Source organism: Opisthocomus hoazin, chromosome 9 (assembly GCF_030867145.1).
Source record: "Opisthocomus hoazin isolate bOpiHoa1 chromosome 9, bOpiHoa1.hap1, whole genome shotgun sequence".
Classification (NCBI taxonomy): domain Eukaryota; kingdom Metazoa; phylum Chordata; class Aves; order Opisthocomiformes; family Opisthocomidae; genus Opisthocomus; species Opisthocomus hoazin.
Window position 1 is genome coordinate 36631187 of NC_134422.1, and position 25515 is coordinate 36656701.

The following is a 25515-nucleotide window of genomic DNA, read 5'->3' on the forward strand; positions in this document are numbered from 1 at the left end:
TACTTGGCTGTGAAAGTTACTAGTTCTAAAGAAGATGTTTGTGGAAGCAGGGCAAAATACATTGTCAAAGCTAAGGAGGATGCCACAGCTGAGACCTAGCAGGCTCTGTGAAGCCATTCTAAACTCAATAATGGAATTAAGTGCCAGGACAGAACTTGCAGCTTAGATCCCAGAAACCAGCTTTATGCCTATGGGCAACTCACTCAAACCAGAAGCACAGTGTGAGCAGAACTGCTCACGAGATCAGTGAGAGGAGGAGGAGGTTCACAAAGCAAACATTGCCACGGGCTCTTGCTGCTGCAGCAAGTCAAGAGAAGAATCTGCCATAGGAAATTGGTTGTTCTCCTTCCAGCGGACAGTCAAAGAAGGCTCACAAGCACACAGTCATCCTCTGTTGAGGTTGATGTACCTTGAGAGTTAGCATGACTAGGCCACTTAAGCAAAACAGTTAGCATAACTGAACAGGCCGCTGGAAAGGGCAGCTAAGAATAGCAATTGAGAAAGTTCTGATAGTGCACATGATGTGGGTTAGCAAAAACAAAATGTGTTCAAGGACTTGGAGGCGGCCTGTTGCTACTGGCGTTACTGCATACTTACCAATCATAAGGCAATATGGGGTGCGTGAACAGCGCGTGATTTATGTCTGTAGCCTATCCGAATAAGCGTGATCGTGTGTACAGATATGAAAAATGTGTATAACCACGCAAGTAGAGCAATAAAGTGAATCGACTGTGCATTGCATCAATGTGTGAGAGTCATTCCTGTCCTGGCATGGATGCTGAAACTCGGCAATCCTCTAAGTAAAGGCAAAGGTGAAAGAGCAACCTGGGGTTTTCATATAGACAGTTTCCTCATGGCACACAACTTGCACCCTTCCCACCATTTTTTCTTTGTCCTAGCTCTAGCAAAGCGTTGCACTCATCAGTTGGTGACAGGTGTCTGGGGAGAGGTTTCTGAGCAAAGAAATATCAGATTCGGACCTCCACAAATCTATATGGAGTTCAGCAGAGCTATACTCATTCAAAACACCACCCCTATGTTTACAGTGTGATACTCAAGATGTGGTCACGGACGGGGGTACTGGCACGTCTTGGATAAGGAAAAGCAGTTTGAAGCCGTTTACTATCACTCAGTTAAAGAGAACACTGACACAAAGTTCTCTAGCGAACATGGGGGAACAAAAATCAGGCATGACCCACCTGAGTTAGCCTCCTGTGAGCGCAGTTTACTCCTCCAATTATGATCATATTGGGCATCAATGGTTGGGGATTGTGGAACACAAAGTCTACTCGCAGAAGCCCAATGGAAGCCTTGTGTAAGAGATCTGGCAGAGTCACATCCCGCTGAAGGAACTCCGCAGCCAGTTTTGCATATGGTTGAAGGATAAAATCACAGAGGAAATAATTTGGGATGTTAAAGATTAGATTCTGCACGCGCTAGAGAAAGTTCATGCAGTCTGTAAGGTCTGTGAATGCCCTGGGGACATAAGAAAGGGGATTGGGACATTGAGTGGCTTCGAATTCTAAACCACATGGTATTTGATACAAAAAAAACACAGAAGGGACTGAGAGATGCTCAGCCAGGTTCTGCCCGCAGGGTAGCATAGGGTCTGTAAGGACAGCATCAAACTTGCTTTCCTCAAGGTATCTGAGAAGCTCTTTGTTGGACAGTAAGTGTTCACAGGTAGACAGGTACACGAGAGGTTATTTTTGCCTGTTGATATAATCTAACATTTCTTTCCACAAAAGATGCTTCTTCTAATATATCTGCTGAAAACGCCTGGAAATTTCGATGCAGCTCCTCCTGTGTGAAAGGGACTGGGTACATTTTCATGACAACATTCTTCATTGGCTTTATGTGTAAATCTGTCTCAGGTTCAACGGCGACTATTTCATGCCCTTTCTGCCTGAGACCGTCCAACACCTCCCTCATGGTGAACCAAGGACTCCCATCCACCCACATCACCAGCAGCTTCCCGCCAGCAGCCAAACTGAGCACAGACAGGAGCAGAACCAGCGTCGCCATGACCTGCGGATGAGCGCTGAGCACCGGGGCCATTTCTGCAGCAACCTGGTGAGTGCTGCCCAGAAAGCAAACCACTGGCAGCACTGAAGCAATAGCACCAGCTCCGCACTTCTGAAATAATCATCTGTGCTACTGCCTGACCTTTGACCCTAGGAGGTATTTACTCTGTGGTCAATGGATAATCATTGTTTTGATAAAAGGCTGTACAATAAGTACTAGAGTCCAGCGATTTACGAGGGTGGGTGTTAAAAGTGGATACACCAGATAAGCCCCATCTGTTTCTATCCGAAAATGTTTGGCACCCCTATTGCCTATGAGCAGGATCTGCCAGCCCACCATAGACCCTTCAGACTGTCTTTTTTTCTCAGGTCCCCCATAGCCATCTCCAAGGAGAAGTCTTCTGAGGCCTGCCTGTCAACAAAGATGATGCTTTTTAGCCTGAGAGTCCACAACCTGCCATATTCCTGCTGATTCCAGCTTTGGAAATACCCATGTGAAGGAGAAGACAACAGAATTGGGAAAGGAAGAAGTAGTAAGGCAGCAAGGGTGCCCCAGGACACACAATCTGAAGTGCATTTCTCAGTAAATACCAGACTCCGCTACAACAATTTCCAAAGTTGTATGGATTATACATAACTGCCAGGCTTTGACAGCCCCTCAGACTTGCCTGCTGCACATCCATCACTCGCAAAGGGAGACAGTACCAAGCTACTCAGCTCTACAAAAAATGCCTTTGAACATGCGTAATGAAAAAGGCATCAACTGAACAGGCTTTGTAAGTGAAAAAGTATAGCTGCCTACACAGAAAATGGAAAGTGAGGAACAAAGTGAGTGAAAAATATTTTCTTTTACAAGTATTTTCTAACTCACAATAAATGGGAAAATGATTCCTATCCGCAATACAAAATTCCACTCTTATAAAGACAGAACTCTACCAGAGCAAGAATTGAAAACAGAGAATGAATCACCTGAGGCAGCTTCTTGTGAGCGCAGTTCATTCCTCCAATGAAAATCATGTTGGGCATCAGAGGTCTTGGATACTCTAACACAAAATCTAACCTCACGAGCCAAATAGAAGCCTTGCGTAAGAGATCTGGCAGAGTCACATCCCGCTGGAGGAACTCAGAAGCCAGTTTTCCATATGCTTGAAGGATAAAATCACAGAGGAAATAATTTGGAATGTCAAAGATTAGATTCTTCATACGCTGGAGAAAGTTCATGCTGTCTGCAAGCTCCGTGAATCCCCTGGGGACATAAGAAGGGGGACTGGGACATTGAGTGGCTTCAAAATCTAAACCACATGGTATTAGTCGCAAAAAAAACACGGAAGGGACTGAGAGATGCTCAGCCAGGATGGGCCCGCAGGGTAGTGCAGGGTCGGAAAGGATGGCATCAAACTTGCTTTCCTCAAGATATCTGAGAAGCTCCTTGTTGAACAGTAACTGTGCACAGCTGGAGACAAACAAATCATAGGATCTTTTAATGCCTTGGTATACTTTAAGAAATCTTTCCACAAAAGATGCTTCTTCAGACAAATCTTGTAAAAATGCCTGGAGATTTCCATCCATCTCTTCCTGTGTGAAAGGAACTGGGTACATTTTCATAACAAGATTTTTCGTTGATTTTATGTGTATATTTATCTCTGGTGCAACGACGACTATTTCATGCCCTTTCTGCCTGAGAACGTCCAACACTTCCCGCATGGCGAACCAAGGACTCCCATCCACACATGTCACCAGTAGCTTCCCACCAGCAGCCAAACTGAGCACGGACAGGAGCAGAACCAGCGTCGCCGTGAACTGCGGATGAGCACTAAGCACCGGGGCCATTTCTGCAGCAACCTGGTGAGTGCTGCCCAGAAAGCAAACCACTGGCAGCACTGCAGCAATAGCACCAGCTCCGCACTTTTAAACACTCATCTCTTCTACAGCCTAAGTTGTGATCCTTGGAGATATTTGCTCTATGGTAAATGAATAATCATTCCTTTGATAAAAGGCTGCATAATAAGCATTCATTCCAGCCAAGTCCACAGGCCGGTGGCAAGTGACACACCCGGTAACGCCCATCTGCTGCTATCAGAGAAACAGTAAGGAGTGCCCCAAGAAGGAGGCAAGGGTGCTTCTAGGTGGGTCTGATAGCTCACCTCTGGCTGAATCTTTTGCAAGTGCAGGAGATGTGTCACATCCACATCAACACTCAGCCCAGCAGAGGCTAATCTCTCCTCCTGCAGAAGCAAGACATGTCCCGTCTCTCCCTCTCTCCTTGAAGACTCATCACTAGGATGCCTGTGGCCCCATGTGCAGATGTGGAAGAGCTGTTTAAGGTTACTTCTGGAGTGAGAACACTGATGAAGACGGACATGTGACAAAAAGGATATGTTAAGCACCAAGGGAGTTAGGCTGAGTACTACAAGTTCCTGCAAATGCACAGATGAACGATGGTTTTTATGAAGCTCCCGAATGAAATGTCTGGCAGCCTGAAGAGCTGGACTCAGAATACCCCTTGAGGCTGGTGCAGAAGGTGTGCTCTTTTGTTACACAATGACTGTGTCCACCCCCAGCATGAAAGCTGAAGGAGTTGGAGGATACAGCTGTTCCCTCATCAGCCTGTTAAGACTTCTTCTAGAATATCTTTTCCTCTGAGACATCCTAGATGGGAAACGTCCACCAGCGTCTTATTTTGGGAGCAGTGCTGGGTCCATCTCCTTCCTTTTCTCCCTCACGTTTACTTGGAGACCTGTACTGAGGAGTGCACACGTAAGCTCTTCTTGGTTCTTGTTCTCAAAAAGTTAAGAGCACTCATATTACAGCGATGTAGCAATGCTGATGCTTCCACTGAGGACCATTACTGGCCTAGGATATGCAAACCAAGGTAACATTTCTTCAGCTGAATCAAGGGATGACTGAAAAGCTGGGCACTGCCGAATCTGACAGGATTCATTAAGGAGATGCACTGCTACCCTCGGGCTATACTGTATTCCAAAACGAAGGAAAACCTTCTTCACAGATGAAAAAATGGCTGAGGAATGAACATCAAGCTTTTCCTGTCCCTTTGGGATGAGCATCTCCACTGCTTGACTCCTGCCGGGCCACGAACTTCTATCAGGTTTCGCCACCAGGGGGAAAGGCTGGTAAAGAAGGAGTCCTGGTGCAACTGGCAGCCAAGGCTGAGAAAAAAAAGCTTCTCATCCGTGTCAGTGAAAAAACAAGAGTCTTCTGCCATACACCCATAGGAACACTGATTTTTCTGGAGGGTACTTGGCTGTGAAAGTCACTAGTTCTGAAGAAGATGTTTGTGGAAGCTGAGATGCTCGTCAGATTAAGCAGGGCTAAATACATTTTCAAATCTTAGGAGGATGCCACAGCTGAGACCTAGCAGGCTCTGTCAAGCCATTGTAAACCCGATAGTGGAAATAAGTGCCAGGACAGAACTTGCAGCTTAGATCCCAGAAACCAGCTTTATGCCTATGGGCAACTCACTCAAACCAGAAGCACAGTGTGAGCAGCAGTGCCCACGAGATCAGTGAGAGGAGGAGGAGGTTCACAAAGCAAACATTGCCATGGGCTCTTGCTGCTGCAGCAAGTCAAGAGAAGAATCTGCCATAGGAAATTGGTTGTTCTTCTCCCAGCGGATAGTCAGAGAAGGCTCACAAGCACACAGTCATCCTCCAAGTAAAGACAAATGTGAAAGAGCAACACGGGGTTTTCGTATAGACAGTTCCCTCATGGCACACATCTTATGCCCTTCCCACCATCTTTTCTTTGTCGTAGCTCTAGCAAACAGTTGCACTCATCAGTTGGTGGCAGGTGTCTGGGGAGAGGTTTCTGAGCAAAGCCATATCAGATGCAGACCTCCACAAATCTATGTGGAGTTCAGTAAAGCTGTAAGCATTCAAAACACCACCCCTATGTTTACAATGTGATACTCAAGATAGTGTCACGGAAGGGAGTACTGGCACGTCTGGGCTAAAGAAAAGCAGTTTGAAGCAGTTTACTATCACTCAGTTAAAGACAATTTTGATACAAAGTTCTCTAGCGAACATGGGAGAACAAAAATCAGGCATGACCCACCTGAGTTAGCCTCCTGTCAGCACAGTTTACTCTTCCAATTATGATCATGTTGGTCATCAATGGTCTGGGATATTGGAACATAAAGTCTACTCGCAGAAGCTCTATGGAGTCCTTGTGTAAGAGACCTGGCACAGTCACATCCTTCTGGAGGAACTCAGAAGCCAATTTTGCATATGGTTGAAAGACAAACTCACAGAGGAGATAATTTGGGCTGTCAAATATAACATTCCTCACCCGCTGGAGAAAGTTCATGCAGTCTGTAAGGTCTGTGTAAGTTATGACAATGCCCTGGGGACATAAGAAAGGGGATTGGGACACTGAGTGGCTTCAGATTCTAAACCACACGGTATTTGGTGCAAAGAAACTTGGAAGGGACTGACAGATGATCAGCCAGGATCTGCCCGGAGGGTATCATAGGGTCTGAAAGGACGGCATCACTTGTGCTCTCCGCAAGATATCTGAGAAGCTCTTTGTTGGAGAGTAAGTGTGCACAGGTAGACAGGTACACGTGAGAGGTTATTTTTGCCTGTTCATAAAATCTAAAAACTCTTTCCACAAAAGATCCTTCTTTCAACATATGCTCTGAAAATGCCTGGAAATTTCCATCCATGTCTTCCTGTGTGAAAGGAACTGGGTACATTTTCATAAAAAAATACTTCATTGGCTTTATGTGTAAATTTATTTCTGGTGCAACGACGACTATTTCATGCCCCTTCTGCCTGAGAACGTCCAACACTTCCCGCATGGTGAACCAATGACTCCCATCAACCCACATCACCAGCAGTTTCCCACCAGCAGCCAAACTGAGCACGGACAGGAGCAGAACCAGCGTCGCCGTGACCTGCGGATGAGCACTAAGTACCGGGGCCATTTCTGCAGCAACCTGGTGAGTGCTGCCCAGAAAGCAAACCACTGGCAGCACTGAAGCAATAGCACCAGCTCCGCACTTTTAAAACAACCACCTCTGCTACAGCCTAACTTGTGATCCTTGGAGGTATTTGCTCTGTGGTCAATGGATAATCCCTGTTTTGCTAAAAGGCTGCATAATAAGTACCAGAGTCCAGCGATTTATGAGGGCGGGTGTTAAACGTGGATACACCAAACAAGCCCCATCTGTTTCTATCCGAAAATGTTTGGCAGACAGATTGCCTTTGAGCAGGATCTGCCAGCCCACCATAGACCCTTCAGGCTCATGGAGATTGAATTTTTTCCTCAGATCTCCCATAGCCATCACCAAGGCAAATATCTTCTGAGGCCTGCCTGTCAACAGAGATGATGCTTTTTAGTCTGAGAGTCCACAACCTGCCATATTCCTGCTGATTCCAGCTTTGGAAATACCCATGTGAAGGAGAAGACAATAGAATTGGGAAAGGAAGCAGTAGTAAGGCAGCAAGGGTGCCCCAGGACACACACCTGATGTGCATTTCTCAGTAAATACCAGACTCTGCAACAACAATTTCCAAAGCTCTATGGATTATACCTAACTGACAGGCTTTGACAGCCCCTCAGACTTGCCTGGGCACATCCATCACTCACAAAGGGAGACAGTACCAAGCTACTCAACTCTACAAAAAATGCCTTTCAACATCTGTAATGAAAGAGGCATCAACAGAACATACTTTGTAAGTGAAAAAGTGTAGCTGCCTACACGGAAAATGGAAAGTGAGGAACAAAGCGAGTGATAAATAATTTCTTTCACAGATATTTGCCTAACTCACTCTAAATGGGAAATTGATTCCTATCTGCAATAAAAAATTCCACTCTTATAAAGACAGAACTCTACCAGAGCAAGGACTGAAAACAGAGAATGACCCACCTGAGGGAGCTTCTTGTGAGCGCAGTTCATTCCTCCAATGAAAATCATGTTGGGCATCAAAGGTCTTGGATAATCTAACACAAAATCTAACCTCATGAGCCAAATAGAAGCCTGGCGTAAGAGATCTGCCACAGTCACATCCCGCTGGAGGAACTCAGAAGCCAGTTTTGCATATGGTTGAAGGATAGAATCACAGAGAAAATAATTTGGGATGTCAAAGATTAGATTCTTCACGCGCTGGAAAAAGCTCATGCTGTCTTCAAGATCTGTGAATCCCCTGGGGACATAAGAAGGGGGATTGGGACATTGAGTGGCTTCAAATTCTAAACCACATGGTATTAGTCGCAAAAAAAACACGGAAGGGATTGCAAGATGCTCAGCCAGGATGGGCCCGCAGGGTAGTGCAGGTTCAGTAAGGACGGCATCAAATTTGCTCTCCTCAAGATATCTGAGAAGCTCCTTGTTGGACAGTAAGTGTGCACAGTGCGAGAACGCCAAATCAGAGATTTTTTTCATTCCCTGGTATGCTGTAAGAAATCGTTGCATAAAAGATCCTTCTTCAAATAAATCTTGAAAAAATGCCTGGAAATTTTCATCCATTTCTTGTTGTGTGAAAGGAAGTGGGTACGTTTTCATGACAAGATTCTTCGTTGGTTTTATGTTTATATTTATCTCTGGTGCAAGGACGACTATTTCATGCCCTTTCTGCTTCAGTCTGTCCAACACTTCCCGCATGGTGAACCAAGGACTCCCATCCACCCATGTTACCAACAGCTTCCCACCAGCAGCCAAACTGAGCACAGACAGGAGCAGAACCAGCGTCGCCGTGACCTGCGGATGAGCACTAAGCACCGGGGCCATTTCTGCAGCAACCTGGTGAGTGCTGCCCAGAAAGCAAACCACTGGCAGCACTGAAGCAATAGCACCAGCTCCGCACTTTTACACAATCTGTGCTACAGCCTGACTTTTGATCCTTGGAGGTATTTACTCTGTGGTAAATGAATAATCATTCCTATGAAAAAGGCTGCATAATAAGCATTCATTCCAGCCGAGTCCACAGGCCAGTGGCAAGTGACACACCTGGTAACGCCCATCTGCTTCTATCAGAAGAACAGTAAGGAGTGCCCCAAGAAGGAGGCAGGGGTGCTTCTGGGTGGGTCTGATAGCTCCCCTCTGGCTGAATCTTTTGCAAGTGCAGGAGATGTGTCACATCCACATCAACACTCAGCCCAGCAGAGGCTATTCTCTCCTCTTGCAGAAGAAAGACCTGTCCCGTCTGTCCTTCTCTCCTTGAAGACTCATCACTAGGATGCCTGTGGCCCATGGCAGATGTGGAAGAGCTGTTTAAGGTTACTTCTGGCATGAGAACACTGATGACAACGGACATGTGACAAAAAGGATATGTTAAGCATCAAGGGAGTTAAGCTGAGTACTACAAGTTCCTGCAACTGCACAGATGAACGATGGTTTTTATGAAGTTCCCGAATGAAATGTGTGGGAGCCTGAAGAGCTGGACTTGGAATAGCCCCTTGAGGCTGGTGCAGAAGGTGTGCTCTTTTGTTACACAATGACTGTGCCCACCTCCAGCATGAAAGCTGAAGGAGTTGGAGGATACAGCTGTTCCCTCATCAGCCTGTTAAGACTTCTTCTACAATGTCTTTTCCTCTGACACATCCTAGATGGGAAAGGTCCACCAGCGTCTTATTTTTGGACGAGTGCTGGGTCCATCTCCTTCCTTTTCTCCCTGATGTTTAGTGGGACACCTGTGCTTCCAGATGCAGGGGCAGCTATTTCACACTGCTTCTGCCTGTACACATCTGCAAGCATGCAGAGCCACTGACTCCCACCTAGCAGCACAATGAAGCAGCTCCTTGTGAGGCAAGGGGCCTGGCAGAGAATCAGCCCTGCAGCGATTTGAGATTAGGGAAGAGAATGGCACCTTCTCAACCACACTGTGCTGAGGGATGCACACATAAGCTCTTCTTGGTTCTTGTTGTCAAAATGTTAAGAGCACTTATATTACAGGGATGTAGCAATGCTGATGCTTCCACTGAGGACCATTACTGGCCTAGGATATGCAAACCAAGGTAACGTTTCTTCAGCCAAATCGAGGGATGGCTGAAAAGCTGGGCATTGCCGAATCTGATAGGATTCATGAAGGAGATGCACTGCTACCCTGTGACTATATCCACCTGCAAATCAGGCACTCTGCTGATTGATGGCACCTTCCAAACCAATGTATGCTTTTGAGACTACTGTATTCCAAAATGGAGGAAAATCTTCACAGATAAAAAATGGCTGAGGAATGAACATCAAGCTTTTCCTGTCCCTTTGGAATGAGCATCTCCACTGCCTGACTCGTGCCGGGCCAGGGACTTCCATTCAATGGATTTTCTAACAGGTTTCGCAACCAGGGGGAAATGCTGGTAAAGAAGGAGTCCCAGGGCAAACGGCAGCCAAGTCTGAGAAAAAAAAGCTTCTCATCCGTGTCAGTGAAAAAACAAGAGTCGTCTGCCATACACCCATAGGAACACTGATTTTTCTGGAGGGTACTTGGCTGTGAAAGTCACTAGTTCTGAAGAAGATGTTTGCGGAAGCTGAGACGCTCGTCAGCTTAAGCAGGGAAAAATACATTGTCAAAGCTAAGGAGGATGCCAGCGCTGAGACCTAGCAGGCTCTGTCAAGCCATTGTAAACTCGATAATGGAATTAAGTGCCAGGACAGAACTTGCAGCTTAGATCCCAGAAACCAGCTTTATGCCTATGGGCAACTCACTCAAACCAGAAGCACAGTGTGAGCAGCAGTGCCCGCGAGATCAGTGGGAGGAGGAGGAGGTTCACAAAGCAAACATTGCCATGGGCTCTTGCTGCTGCAGCAAGTCAAGAGAAGAATCTGCCATAGGAAATTGGTTGTTCTTCTCCCAGCGGATAGTCAGAGAAGACTCACAAGCACACAGTCATCCTCCAAGTAAAGACAAATGTGAAAGAGCAACCCAGGATTTTTATAAGGACGGCATCACACTTCCTCTCCTCAAGATATCTGAGAAGCTCTTTTTGGACAGTAAGTGTGCACAGGTAGACAGGTACATATCAGAGGTTATGTTTGTGCATTGATAAAATCTAACAACTCTTTCCATAAAAGATCCTTCTTTGAATATATGCTCTGAAAATGCCTGGAAATTTCCATCCATGTCTTCCTCTGTGAAAAGGACTGGGTGTATTTTGATAAAATAATACTTTGTCGGCTTTATGTATAAATTTATTTCTGGTGCAACGACGACTAGTTCATGCCCCTTCTGCACTGAACCATCTAAAACCGCCCACATGCTGAGCCAACGACTCCCATTAAACAGTACCACCAGCAGCTTCCCACCAGCAGCCAAACTGAGCACAGACAGGAGCAGAACCAACGTCGCCGTGACCTGCGGATGAGCACTGAGTACCGGGGCCATTTCTGCAGCAACCTGGTGAGTGCTGCCCAGAAAGCAAACCCCTGGCAGCACTGAAACAATAGCACCAGCTCTGCACTTTTTAAACACTCATCTCTGCTACAGCCCGACTTTTGATCCTTGGTGGTATTTTCTCTGTGGTCAATGGATAATCCCTGTTTTGATAAAAAGCTGCATAATAAGTACCAGAGTCCAGCGATTTATGAGGGCGGGTGTTAAAAGTGAATGCATCAGATAAGCTCCATCTGTCTTTCTGTCCTAGAAACTCTGGCAGCCCTATTGCCTTTGAGCAGGATCTGCCAGCTCACCATAGACCCTTCAGGCTCATGGAGACTGACTTTATTCTCAGATCTTCCATGGCATCACCAAGACAAGATCTTCTGAGGCCTGCCTGTCAACAGGGATGATGCTTTTTAGCCTGAGAGTCCACAACCTGCCATATTCCTGCTGATTCCAGCTTTGGAAATACCCATGTGAAGGAGAAGACTATAGAATTGGAAAAGGAAGAAGTGGTAAGGCAGCAAGGGTACCCCAGGACACACGCCTGATGTGCATTTCTTGGTAAACACCAGACCCTTCTACAACAATTTCCAAAGTTGTATGGATTATACCTAACGGCGAGGCTTTGACAGTCCCTCAGACTTGCCTGCTGCACACCCATCCCTCACAAAGGGAGACAGAACCAAGATACTCAACTCTACAAAAAATGCCTTTGAACACGCATTATGACAGAGGCATCAGCTAAACAGATTTCATAAGTGAAAAACTATAGTTGCCTACACAGAAAATGGAAAGTGAGGAACAAAGTGAGAGAAAAATAATTTCTTTAACAGGTATTTGCCTAATTCACACTAAATGGGAAAATGATCCCTATCCGCAATACAAAATTGCACTCTTATAAACACAGAAGTCTACCAGAGCAAGAATTGAAAACAGAGAATGACCCACCTGAGGCAGCTTCTTGTGAGCGCAATTCATTCCTCCAATGAAAATCATGTTGGGCATCAAAGGTCTTGGATAATCTAACACAAAATCTAACCTCACGAGCCAAATAGAAGCCTTGCGTAAGAGATCTGACACACTCACATCCCGCTGAAGGAACTCCGAAGCCAGCTTTGCATATGGTTGAAAGAGAAAATCACAGAGAAAATAATTTGGGATGTCAAAGATTAGATTCTTCACGCGCTGGAGAAAGTTCATGTGGTCTACCAGTCCTGTGAATGTCCTGGGGACATAAGAAGGGGGATTGGGACATTGAGTGGCTTCAAATTCTAAACCACACGGTATGCCTCGCAAAAAGAACACGGAAGGGACTGACAGATGTTCAGCCAGGATCTGCCCACAGGGTAGAAAAGGGTCTGTAATGACGGCATCACACTTGCTCTCCTCAAGATATCTTAGAAGCTCTTTGTTGAACAGTAAATGTTGACATGTAGACAGGAACATGGCAGAAGTTTTTTTTTGCCGCTCATAAAATGTAACAACTCTTTCCACAAAAGAACCTTCTACAAATATATCCTCTGAGAATCCCTGGAAGTTTCCATCCATGTCTTCCTGTGTGAAAGGGACTGGGTACATTTTCATGACAAAATTCTTCATTGGCTTTATGTGTAAATTTATCTCTGGTGCAACGACGACTATTTCATGTCCTTTCTGACTGAGATGGTTTAAAACCTCCCGCATGCTGAGCCAATGACTCCCATCCACCGGCACCACCAGCAGCTTCCCACCAGCAGCCAAACTGAGCACGGACAGGAGCAGAACCAGCGTCGCCGTGACCTGCGGATGAGCACTGAGAACCGCGGCCATTTCTGCAGCAACCTGGTGAGTGCTGCCCAGAAAGCAAACCACTGGCAGCACTGAAGCAATAGCACCAGCTCTGCACTTTTAAACAACCACCTCTGCTACAGCCCGACTTGTGATCCTTGGAGATATTTGCTCTGTGGTAAATGAATAATCATTTGTTTGGTAAATGGCTGCATAATAAGCATTCATTCCAGCCAAGTCCACAGGCCGGTGGCAAGTGACACACCTGGTAACGCCCATCTGCTTCTATCAGAAGAACAGTAAGGAGTGCCCCAAGAAGGAGGCAAGGGTGCTTCTGGGTGGGTCTGATAGCTCCCCTCTGGCTGAACCTTTTGCAAGTGCAGGAGATGTGTCACATCCACATCAACACTCAGCCCAGCAGAGGCTAATCTCTCCTCCTGCAGAAGAAAGACCTGTCCCCTCTCTCCCTCTCTCCTTGAAGACTCATCTCTAGGATGCCTGTGGCCCATAGCAGAAGTGGAAGAGCTGTTTAAGGTTACTTCTGGCATGAGAACACTGATGAAGACGGACATGTGACAAAAAGGATATGTTAAGCACCAAGGGAGTTAAGCTGAGTACTACAAGTTCCTGAAAAGGCACAAATGAGTGATGGTTTTTATGAAGTTCCCCCATGAGATGTCTGGCAGCCTGAAGAGCTGGACTCAGAATAACCCCTTGAGGCTGGTGCAGAAGGTGTGCTCTTTTGTTACACAATGACTGTGCCCACCTCCAGCATGAAAGCTGAAGGAGTTGGAGGATACAGCTGTTCCCTCATCCGCCTATTAAGACTTCTTCTACAATGTCTTTTCGTCTGAGACATCCTAGATGGGAAAGGTCCACCAGCGTCTTATTTTGGGAGCAGTGCTGGGTCCATCTCCCTCCTTTTCTCCCTGATGTTTAGTGGGACACCTGTGCTTCCAGATGCAGGGGCAGCTATTTCACACTGCTTCTGCCTGTACACATCTGCAAGCATGCAGAGCCACTGACTCCCACCTAGCAGCGCAATGAAGCAGCTCCTTGTGAGGCAAGGGGCCTGGCAGAGAATCAGCCCTGCAGCGATTTGAGATTAGGGAAGAGAATGGCACCTTCTCAACCACACTGTGCTGAGGGATGCGCACATAAGCTCTTCTTGGTTCTTGTTGTCAAAATGTTAAGAGCACTTACATTACAGGCATGTAGCAATGCTGATGCTTCCACTGAGGACCATTACTGGCCTAGGATATGCAAACCAAGGTAACGTTTCTTCAGCCGAATCGAGGGATGGCTGAAAAGCTGGGCATTGCCGAATCTGATAGGACTCATGATGGAGATGCACTGCTACCCTGTGACTATATCCACCTGCAAATCAAGCACTCTGCTGATTGATGGCACCTTCTAAACCAATGTATTTTTTCAGTCTACCGTATTCCAAAATGCAGGAAAAACTTCTTCACAGATAAAAAATGGCTGAGGAATGAACATCAAGCTTTTCCTGTCCCTTTGGGATGAGCAGCTCCACTGCCTGACTCGTGCTGGGCCAGGGACTTCCATTCACTAGGTTTTCTAACAGGCTTCTACACCCAGGGGGAATGAGGGGAAAGGAGGATTCCTGATCCAACTGGCCCCCAAAGCTGAGAGGAAAAACTTCTCATCCGTATAAGTGTAAAAACAAGAGTACTCTGCCATAAAGCCATAGGAACACTGATTTTTCTGGAAGGTACTTGGCTGTGAAAGTTACTAGTTCTGAAGAAGATGTTTGCGGAAGCTGAGACTCTCGTCAGCTTAAGCAGGGAAAAATACATTGTCAAAGCTAAGGAGGATGCCACAGCTGAAACCTAGCAGGCTCTGTCAAGCCATTGTAAACCCGATAGTGGAATTAAATGCCAGGACAGAACTTGCAGCTTAGATCCCAGAAACCAGCTTTATGTCTAAGGACAACTCACACAAAGCAGAAGCACAGTGTGAGCAGCAGTGCCCGCAAGATCAGTGGGAGGAGGAGGAGTTTCACAAAGCAAACGTTGCCATGGGCTCTTGCTGCTGCAGCAAGTCAAGAGAAGAATCTGCCATAGGAAATTGGTTGTTCTCCTCCCAGCGGACAGTCAGAGAAGACTCACAAGCACACAGTCATCCTCCAAGTAAAGACAAATGTGATAGAGCAACATGGGGTATTCATATAGACAGTTCCCTCACGGCACACATGTTACGCCTTTCCCACCATCTTTTCTTTGTCCTAGCTCTAGCAAAGAGTTGCACTCATCAGTTGGTGACAGGTGTCTGGGGAGAGGTTTCTGAGCAAAGAAATATCAGATGCAGACCTCCACAAATCTATGCGGAGTTCAGTAGAGTTGTAAGCATTCATAAAACCACCCCTATGTTTACAGTGTGATACTCAAGATAGCGTCACAGAAGGGAGTACGGGCACATCTTGGCAAAAGAAAAGCAATTTGAAGCAGTTTACTATTACTCAGTTAAAGAGAACATTGATACAAAATTCTCTAGTGAACATGGGAGAACAAAAATCAGGCATGACCCACCTGAGTTAGCCTCCTGTGAGCACAGTTCACTCCTCCAGTTACGATCATATTAGGCATCAATGGTCTGGGATAGTGGAACACAAAGTCTAATCGCAGAAGCCCAATGGAAGCCTTGCGTAAGAGATCTGGCACAGTCACATCCTGCTGGAGGAACTCAGAAGCCAGTTTTGCATATGGTTGAAGGACAAAATCACAGAACAAATAATTTGGAATGTCAAAGATTAAATTCTTCACCCGCTGGAGGATGTTCACGTAGTCTGTAAGGTCTGTAAATGCCCTGGGGACATAAGAAAGGGGATTGGGACATTGAGTGGCTTCAGATTCTAAACCACACGGTATTTGGTTACAAAAAATACACGGAAGGGACGGAGAGATGCTCAGCTGTGATCTGCCTGCATGGTAGCATAGGGTCTGTAAGGACGGCATCAAACCTTCTTTCCTCAAGGTATCTGAGAAGCTCTTTTTGGACAGTAAGTGTGCACAGGTAGAGAGGTACATGTCAGCTCTGCACTTTTAAACAACCACCTCTGCTACAGCCTAACTTGTGATCCTTGGAGGTATTTGCTCTGTGGTCAACGGATAATCACTGTTTTGATAAAAGACTGCATAATAAGTACTAGAGTCCAGCGATTTACGAGGGCGGGTGTTAAACATGGTTGCACCACATAAGCTCCATCTGTTTCTATCTGACAAGCTTTGGCAGACAGATTGCCTTTGAGCAGGATCTGCCAGCCCACCATAGACCCTTCAGGCTCATGGAGATTGACTTTTCTCTGAGATCTCCCATAGCCATCACCAAGGCAATATCTTCTGAGGCCTGCCTGTCAACAGGGATGATGCTTTTTAGCCTGAGAGTCCACAACCTGCCATATTCCTGCTGATTCCAGCTTTAGAAATACCCATGTGATGGAGAACACAAATCAACTGGGAAAGGAAGTGGTAAGGCAGCAAGGGTGGCTTACGACACACGTCTCATGTGCATTTCTCAGTAAATATTAGACCCTACTACAACAATTTTGAAGAACTGGCTGAATGGCAGAACTCAGAGGGTTGTCATCAGCGGCGCTGAGTCTAATTGGAGGCTGGTAACTAGTGGTGTTCCCAGGGGTCAGTACTGGGCCCAGTCTTGTTCAACTTCTTCATCAGTGACCTGGATGGAGAGTTAGAATGTACCCTCAGCAAGTTTGCTGACGACACAAAACTGGCAGGAGAGGTAGATACACCAGAAGTCTATGCTGCCATTCAGCGTGACCTGGACAGGCTGGAGGAGTTGGGCAGAGAGGAACCTGATGAGGTTCAACAAGGGCAAGTGCAGGGTCCTGCACCTGGGGAGGAACAACCCCATGCATCAGTACAGCCTTGGGGTGGACCTGCTGGAGAGCAGCTCTGTGGAGAGTGACCTGGGTGTCCTGGTGGATAACAGGTTAACCATGAGCCAGCAGCGTGCCCTGGTTGCCAAAAAAGCTAATGGGATCGTGGGATGCATTAGGAGGAGTGTGGCCAGCAGGTCGAGGGAGCTTCTCCTTCCCCTCTACACTGCCCTAATGAGGCCTCATCTGGAGTACTCTGTTCAGTTCTGGGCTCCCCAGTTCAAGAAAGATGAGGAGCCACTGGAGAGAGTCCAGCAGAGGGCTACGAGGATGGTGAGGGGACTGGAGCATCTCTCCTACGAGGAGAGGCTGAGGGAGCTGGGCTTGTTCAGCCTGAAGAAGAGAAGGCTGCAAGGGGACCTAATATATACTTACAAATATCTGAAGGGTGGGTGTCAGGAGGATGGGGCCAAGCTCTTTTCAGTGGTGCCCAGTGACAGGACAAGGGGTAACAGGCACAAACCGAAGCATAGGAAGTTCCATGTGAACATGAGGAAGAACTTCTTCCCTCTGAGGGCGATGGAGGACTGGAACAGGCTGCCCTGGGAGGTTGTGGAGTCTCCTTCTCTGGAGATACTCCAGACACGCCTGGACAAGGTCCTGTGAAGCCTGCTGTACGTGACCCTGTTTTGGAAGGGGAGTTGGACTAGATGACTCACAGAGGTCCCTTGCAACCCCTAACATTCTGTGTGATTCTGTGTAATTTCCAAAGTTGTATGGATTATACCTAACTGCCAGGCTTTGACAGCCCCTCAGACTTGCCTGCTGCACATCCATCACTCGCAAAGGGAGACAGTACCAAGCTACTCAGCTCTACAAAAAATGCCTTTGAACATGCGTAATGAAAGAGGTACCAACTGCACTGACTTTATAAGTGAAAAAGTATAGTTGCCTACACAGAAAAGGGAAAGTGAGGAACAAAGTGAGAGAAAAATAATTTCTTTTACAAGTATTTGCCTAACTCACCCTAAATGGGAAATTGATTTCTATCTGCTGTACAAAATTTCACGCTTATAAACACAGAAGTCTACCAGAGCAAGAACTGAAAACAGAGAATGACCCACCTGAGGCAGCTTCTTGTGAGCGCAGTTCATTCCTCCAATGAAAATCATGTTGGGCATCAGAGGTCTTGGATAATCTAACACAAAATCTGACCTCATGAGCCAAATAGAAGCCTTGCGTAAGAGATCTGGCAGAGTCACATCCCGCTGGAGGAACTCAGAAGCCAGTTTTGCATATGGTTGAAGGACAAAATCACAGAGGAAATAATTTGGGGTGTCAAAGACTAGATTCTTCACACGCTGGAGAAAGTTCATGCGGTCTGTAAGGTCTGTGAATCCCCTGGGGACGTAAGAAGGGGGATTGGGACATTGAGTGGCGTCAAAATCTAAACCACAGGGTATTCCTCGCAAAAAAAACACGGAAGGGACTGAGAGATGCTCAGCCAGGATGGGCCCGCAGGGTAGTGCAGGGTCTGTAAGGATGGCATCAAACTTGCTCTCCTCAAGATATCTGAGAAGCTCTGTGTTGGACAGTAAGTGTGCACAGTTCGACAATATCAAATCAGAGATTTTTTTTAAGCCTTGGTATCCTTTAACAAATCTTTCCACAAAAGATGCTTCTTCAAATAAATCTTGTAAAAATGCATGGAGATTTCCATCCATCTCTTCCTGTGTAAAAGGAACTGGGTACATTTTCATAACAACATTCTTCATTGGTTTTATGTGTATATTTATCTCTGGTGCAACGACGACTATTTCATGCCCTTTCTGCCTGAGACTGTCCAACACTTCCCGCATGGTGAACCAAGGACTCCCATCCACATATGTTACCAGCAGCTTTCCACCAGCAGCCAAACTGAGCACAGACAGGAGCAGAACCAGCGTCGCTGTGACCTGCGGATGAGCACTAAGCACCGGGGCCATTTCTGCAGCAACCTGGTGAGTGCTGCCCAGAAAGCAAACCACTGGCAGCACTGAAGCAATAGCACCAGATCCACGCTTTTAAACACTCATCTCTGCTACAGCCTAACTTGTGATCCTTGGAGATATTTGCTCTGTGGTAAATGAATAATCGTTCCTTTGATAAAAGGCTGCATAATAAGCATTCATTCCAGCCAAGTCCACAGGCCAGTGGCAAGCGACACACCTGGTAACGCCCATCTGCTTCTATCAGAGGAACAGTAAGGAGGCAAGGGTCCTTCTAGGTGGGTCTGATAGCTTCCTTCTGGCTGAACCTTTTGCAAGTGCAGGAGATGTGTCACATCCACATCAACACTCAGCCTAGCAGAGGCTAATCTCTTCCCTGGGCAAGAGCTGTCCCGTCTCTCCCTTTCTCCTTGAAGACTCATCTCTAGGATGCCTGTGGCCACATAACAGATGTGGAAGAGTTGTTTAAGATGGTTTCTAGACTGCAAAGACTGAAGAAGACGGAAGCCTCATGCCAGGTTTTTCTGCAGGAAACATCACCCACACTAAGCGGTCCTTCCAGCATCTGAGACCTGCCTCAGGGAATGCAGGGCTGGCTTTGTGAGCTCAGAGGACAGAGAAGAGATATCTGAACACTCCTTGAGGGGGATTTTCCATGAAACAATTCAGGGCCTAATTCTGGCTTCTTTTCTGTCACTGGCAAATCTTGGCTGGTGTCCAGCAGCAGTGGAGTTGCATAAATGCTCAGGTGGAAAATTACAGTGTGCATGAGGATGTCTGTAAGACACCACAGCCACCTCCACCACCTGGAGATGGGTGGACTTGCCCACACAGGCTTGGTGGCCTCACCCCATGGGACAGGCATCTAAATAATATGACTGAACAAACAGCCAGGGCACTAAAAAGAAAAGCTCAGCTCTCCAGGCTCTACCACAGAGCAGCAGAGGAGGCTCTCCAGTAAGAACTGTGTGTATTGCTATCTTCTATGTCCAAGGCACCCAAAGCACATGCCACATCTGAAAGGTTAGCACAATTACCAAGGCTGCATCCGACCCCTGAGTGCTAGCCGTGCTGTGCTGGACGTATTGAAGCAGACCTCCTCCATGGCTCCATTCATTAGCACTGAGTTTTTGAGCCTGGGAAGAGCTTTTAAGGTTTTGTAGGCCCTCCCATGGGAACTCCTTATAAGAGAAATCCAGCAGTTTTCCGTACTGTCCACAAATTCTGACAATCCCTTAGGCCAGCGCATACAATGTCCCATAATAGACCTTCACTCAAAGAGCCTAGAGTTTCTCTTCAACGGAGCATACTTTAAAAATGAAAAGATACAGCTGCCTACACAGAAAATGGAAAGTGAGGAACAAAGCGAGAGAAAAATAATTTCTTTCACAAGTATTTGCTTAACTCACCCTAAACAGAAACTCGATTCCTATCTGCAATACAAACTTCCACTCATGTAAACACAGAGGTCTGTTAGAGCAAGAATTAAAAAGAGAGAATGACCAACCTGAGGCAACTTCTTCTGAGCGCAGTTTACTCCTCCAATGATAATCATGTTGGGCATCAAAGGTCTTGGATTATCTAACACAAAATCTAACCTCACGAGCCAAATAGAAGCCTGGCGTAGGAGATCTGGCAGAGTCACATCCCGCTGAAGGAACTCAGAAGCCACTTTTGAATGTTGTCAAAAGAGAAAATCACAGAGAAAATAATTTGGGATGTCAAAGATTACGATCTTCACTCGCTGGAGAAAGTTCATGCTGTCTGCAAGTTCTGTCAATGCCCTGGGGACATAAGCAGGTGGATTGGGACATTGAGTGGCTTCAAAATTTAAACCATATGGTATTGGTCGTGAAAAAAAAACACAGAAGGGACTGAAAGTTGCTCAGCCAGTCTTTGCCCACAGGGTGTTACATGATCAGTAAAGACAGCATCAAACTTGCTCTCCTCAAGACATCCGAGAAGCTCTTTTTTGGACAGTAAGCGTGCACAGGTAGAGAGAGTACTGTCAGAGATGGTTTCCAGCCTCTGCTATACTTTGAGAAATCTTTCCAGAAAAAATCCTTCTTCAAATGTATCCCATGAAAAAGAGTTGATACTTCCATCCTCCTCTTTCTTTGTTAACAGTGTTGGATACATTTTCATAATAAAATTCACTGATGGTTTTATATGTTTTTTTATCTCAGATGCATCGATGACTATTTCATGCCCTTTCTGCCTGAGACTGTCCAACACTTCCTGCATGCTCAGCCAATGACTCCCATCCACCGGCACCATCAGCAGCTTCCCACCCGCAGCCAAACTGAGCATGGACAGGAGCAGAACGAGCATCGCTGTGACCTGTGGATGAGCACTAAGCACCGGGGCCATTTCTACAGAAACTTGGTGAGTGCTGCCCAGAAAGACTATTCCCAGCTCCACGTTTATAGTCAATCTGTGCTGTGCTTTCTCCGGGTGATCTTTAGACTTATTTGCGCTGTGGTAAATGTATAATCATGGATATGGCAAAGACAGAATAAAGGGTGTTAAAGTCCAGCCAATTTGACAGACAGTAGTCAGAGCAGCAGCCAGTCTTGGAAACACCTACTTCTTCCTATGGAAGGACACTGGCATTTAAGGAAATGAGGGTTCTTTCCACCAGTGGTCTGCTCAAAAGTGCTTATTAACGGATGCTTTATTTTCCAAACAAGAATTTTCAGTATAAGAAAATTCCTCCCCTCCTGCCATCTAAATTATTTTGTATTTGTAGAAGATTAGGAAAATAGTAATGCTTCTCACCATTGGAAATGGTCTAGTTTCATTATCAGTTTTATATTTTGACACTATAATGAAAATGGAAAATTGGCTATCAAAGTTAATTTCCCTGAAAAGCCTCTTTTTGGAAGGATGAAGGCAGGAAGGAGGAAGGAGAAGGCCGTGTTTTTTGCCAGATATATTTAAAACTGGAATAGCCACTCAGAAATACCATTCTGTATCAGTCTGGGAAGATCATGCTCCAGGGCAATGAAAGCAAACAACATTAAGGCATAGACAAGATTTGCAGACAGTCAGCCCTAATTATGAAAATTATTGCACAGAAGTAATTTTGACCATGCGTAATTTACTATGAAGATTGATAGTACACGCCAGAATTCTTTTAAGTACAATTAGTCAACCACTGCAGCTCTAGGTACACCTTTTGCAGGGAAACTTTTCAGAAGGCAGCGTAAGCTATTGCAGATGCTCAGGGCTGGCTAGCAGCTACATAAACCTCCAACAGTTTTGCAGAAAATTTTGTAAGGAATCCATGCAGTGAAAGCATAAGCCTAGACTGACAAAGCAACCAGAACATTACCTGTCAACTGACGTGTTATGACATTTTATTTCTAAATTCTGAGAGGATGATTCTATTAACTGAAAAGATTCATTGTTTTTACAAATCAGTTGTGACAGTAAAACAAATAGTTTCAGGTAAGTATACCGATCTGTCAAATACAAGCAGCAGACCTGCCTGGTAAGACAGGGATCACCCTCACTGGTGGCTATGTGCCTCGTTAGCGAGAGTGCAGTGATAAACTACTTCCACCTAGCCCAAAGAAAACAATTGTGTAAGCAAAAATGCTTAGATTCTACTAATGCTATAGAAAAGTAACTGCAAGAGTGGGAGAGAATTAAACCCAGTTTTTCACCTATTTTCTTTGTCATTATAGTATACCTTACTGCACGTATAAATCCCACAAACTCATGTATACAATTATATACACACAGAACACTTGCAAACAGCATTCTCCCTTCAAAACTTAATCTATTTTATCAAGGAAATTACTGACCTAAGATAATGGCTTTTTCTTTCCACAGCTTATACCTCCGATGAAGACTCTATTGGGCATCATTGGCATGGGATACTCAAAATCAAAATCAATTCTTTTAAGCCAAATGGATCCATGGCTTAAGAGCTCCTTCATTGTTACTGGTCTGTAAAGAACATCTGAGGCCAGTAGTTCAAACGGCAAATAGGCAGAATTGCAAAGAAAGGATTCTGATGATTTCAGAAATAAGTTTTCCATGTGCTGGATAAACGTCATGTGATCTGAGTTGCCTGTAAATGGTCTTGGGATGTAGCAAGGGGGGCGTCTGGACACAGGGTAGCCTGCAAATCAAAACTGCAGAGGAGTCCCCATAAAAAGAAAACAGATGGGATAGAGAGATGCAGAGCCAGTGTTTGTCCACATGGTACAACAGAATCCCTGAGAACAGCATCAAATTTACTCCCTTCAAGATATTGCATCAGATCCTTACTGTGCAGTAAACTGGTACAGGAGGAGACATAGAGACTGGAGATGACTTGAACTTTTTCATAAAGCACAGTAATTCTTTGAAGAAAAGGTCTTCTCTCAAAAAGATCGTTAGCAAATGAACGCATGCTTGCTCCCAGTTCTTCCCTAGTTAATGGCACTGGATATATTTTGAGGGTGTGTCAGATGCCTTCACATTCAAGTTTACCTCCGGTGCAACAATGACAATTTCGTGCTCTTTCTGGCAGAGGGCCACCAGCACTGAGTGCATGCTGAGCCAGTGACTCCCGTCCATCGGCACCACCATCAGCTTTCCACCATCAGCCAAGCAAATCAGAGACAGGAAAACCAAAACTCCCACAAAATCTAAGTAACTGTGTTTACTTACATGAGCCATCTTCTAGACATCCAAAGCCCGTTCATCTGCCCTGACATAATAGATTTTAAGCAGAACCACAGCCCCCTTCCAGATTCTTACATTCCCCCTTAACGGTCGGGCTTTCCCAGCAAAACCGGTCACCAGTAACCATTCAAAGCACGGATGATTCATTTAAGCAAAGTGATAAATCAACTTGGATTGGGCAGAACTGTGCTTGGTATCTGAGGCTCCCTTGGGATGGGTCCTTTCTGATTGATTCCCTGTGGCCATTGATGTTAGACTGAAAATAAAATCAGATTTCGCGAAAACAAAATCCCAAGTCTTTGAGTAGTGCTGGCGCTTGGAAATAACTGGGCTTGCTGAAAGCAGGTGTTCAGATACTTTCTTGCTTTCCTTCTTTTCTTTGTTTCTTTTTGAAAAGCATTTTACAGCTGTTCCGGATTGCTTGTCAAGTTTAAGTTAAAATCAAATTATAAAATTATGCCACTGTACTGATAACTGTAAATGTAACAAATGTAACATGTAGGGGATGCTATCACTTCAGGTGGTCAGAAACAAGTCTTGGTTCTTTGTGAATAATTGGGACGGTTGCAAGACAAGGGATTCCTGAATAATCCCTTTAGGCGCCTGGGCCTTGGGAGAACAGGTATGCAAACTACAGAGATAAGGAGGCTGCAGGATAATCTGAAGACCCCCGCTGAGAGACACCAAACAAACATGTGCGAGGGACATTACCATATATTAATGAATTCTCGGAAAAGCCATTACTATGATACACATTTCTTGGAAATGTAATGAATATGTATGTTAACATAGCATAAATACCTAGTAACTGTGTCTCTTCGGTGCACACGTTTAGAGGAGAGATCCCCCGTGTGCCCGGCACCGCAATAAAGAATACCTGCTTAATAGTCTGCCGACTATTGAGTCTTCAATTCCGGCTTTTCACGGCATCATTTCAGAACAGTATCTGTGCAAATCCTAAGGAAGAGGCTCTGTGATTTACCTACATACAGCTCAGCCCTGGGGCCAGGTACAATATCACGGACAAATTTCTTACAATAAGCAACACTGCAGCAGAGGCTTGCATCAGCAAGGGAAAACCACTGAATCCGTGCTGTCATGCATGACACTTCTTTGTTCTCATCCTGACCTATCTCTCTGTGCCTCTCTCTATCATTTTCTTCTTCCAGGAGCAATATGAAAGAAAAGCCACTCAGTTCCCTTTGTACCTAATTAAACACAGGAAAGCCTGGACAGAAGTGGCCAGTAACACTTCTCTTGTTTCAGGCCAGGAATTGATTTTAAATGGTAAGAGGTGGTGGCATTACTTCAGATGAAAAACTAAAAGCAAGATACCATGTCTGAGCAGTTAACAAGTACTTGTGATGATAAACTTTTCAATCCGCAGGATTATATTTTGCAGTTAGATGAAACTGTGTGATTCAGAAGCATAGTTGAAGAGAACAAGAAATCAGAACCGAAGAATCAGCACTTCTGCAATAAACATTGCTGCTGGACTATGATCTTTGGCCCCTGAGCAAGGTAAGAGTGAGAGTGAGCTTTGCCTTCAGAGGAGAGTCTGAATTTAAGCTGGAGCTGGCCCATGGCCGTGCCTGCAGGCAGGATTGGTCTCACTACTTTCCCAGAGGACCTGACTGGGTTTGTGTCTGAGAAGCCATTAAGCAGATCTGACGGACAGAACAGATGGGAAAAAGCACAACCCTGATAAAAGTGGCCATGTGGGGGGTTGTCAGCAATTTGAAAGAGACTTTTGTGAAAAAAGCAAGATCTGAACACCAGCAGCTCAATAGAAATAAAGGTTACTTTCAACGGGCAGCATTAGGTGAAGTACCGGGAGGAGCAAAGCAAAGCCTGAGGGCAGT

At 45.6% G+C, this 25515-nt stretch overlaps 5 protein-coding genes and 2 pseudogenes across 8 annotated transcripts in view; all 7 read right to left on the reverse strand.

Annotated features, from left to right (window-relative positions):
* Positions 1-25515, reverse strand: part of LOC104327544 (UDP-glucuronosyltransferase 1A1) — a 74602-nt gene that overhangs the window by 47098 nt on the left and 1989 nt on the right. The window contains exon 1 of one of the 3 annotated variants that reach the window (XM_075429629.1): positions 12308-13183. The exons of 1 other annotated variant lie outside the window; for it this stretch is intronic. In XM_075429629.1, the coding sequence (XP_075285744.1) occupies positions 12308-13168 (861 nt within the window). In that variant the 5' untranslated portion in view covers positions 13169-13183. Of the gene's footprint in view, positions 1-7911; positions 8836-12307; positions 13184-25515 lie in introns of those variants that run through there. One more of the 3 variants, XM_075429625.1, reaches the window with a different exon arrangement.
* Positions 1150-2487, reverse strand: LOC104337119 (UDP-glucuronosyltransferase 1A1-like; annotated as a pseudogene).
* LOC142362392 (UDP-glucuronosyltransferase 1A1-like) lies at positions 2832-3887 on the reverse strand. The gene has a single exon (XM_075430478.1). The coding sequence runs from the start codon at positions 3852-3854 to the stop codon at positions 2916-2918; it is 939 nt and encodes a 312-aa protein (XP_075286593.1). The 5' UTR covers positions 3855-3887; the 3' UTR covers positions 2832-2915.
* Positions 5926-7000, reverse strand: LOC104337128 (UDP-glucuronosyltransferase 1A1). Its single transcript, XM_075430479.1, is given in 3 exon segments — positions 5926-6368; positions 6371-6456; positions 6459-7000. Coding segments are annotated over 3 exon segments (882 nt in total). The 5' UTR covers positions 6967-7000; the 3' UTR covers positions 5926-6080.
* Positions 15684-25515, reverse strand: part of LOC104337167 (UDP-glucuronosyltransferase 1A1) — a 33511-nt gene continuing 23679 nt past the window's right edge. Inside the window, exons 1-2 of one of the 2 annotated variants that reach the window (XM_009943068.2) lie at positions 18113-19015; positions 15684-15955 (exon numbers count right to left, since the gene is read on the reverse strand). In XM_009943068.2, the coding sequence (XP_009941370.2) occupies positions 15893-15955; positions 18113-18973 (924 nt within the window). In that variant the 5' untranslated portion in view covers positions 18974-19015 and the 3' untranslated portion in view covers positions 15684-15892. Of the gene's footprint in view, positions 15956-18112; positions 19016-25515 lie in introns of those variants that run through there. The other variant, XM_075429633.1, reaches the window with a different exon arrangement.
* LOC104337178 (UDP-glucuronosyltransferase 1A1-like) lies at positions 19069-21382 on the reverse strand (annotated as a pseudogene).
* LOC104337189 (UDP-glucuronosyltransferase 1A1-like) lies at positions 22786-23935 on the reverse strand. The gene is given in 3 exon segments (XM_009943087.2): positions 22786-23088; positions 23091-23428; positions 23431-23935. Coding segments are annotated over 3 exon segments (858 nt in total). The 5' UTR covers positions 23648-23935.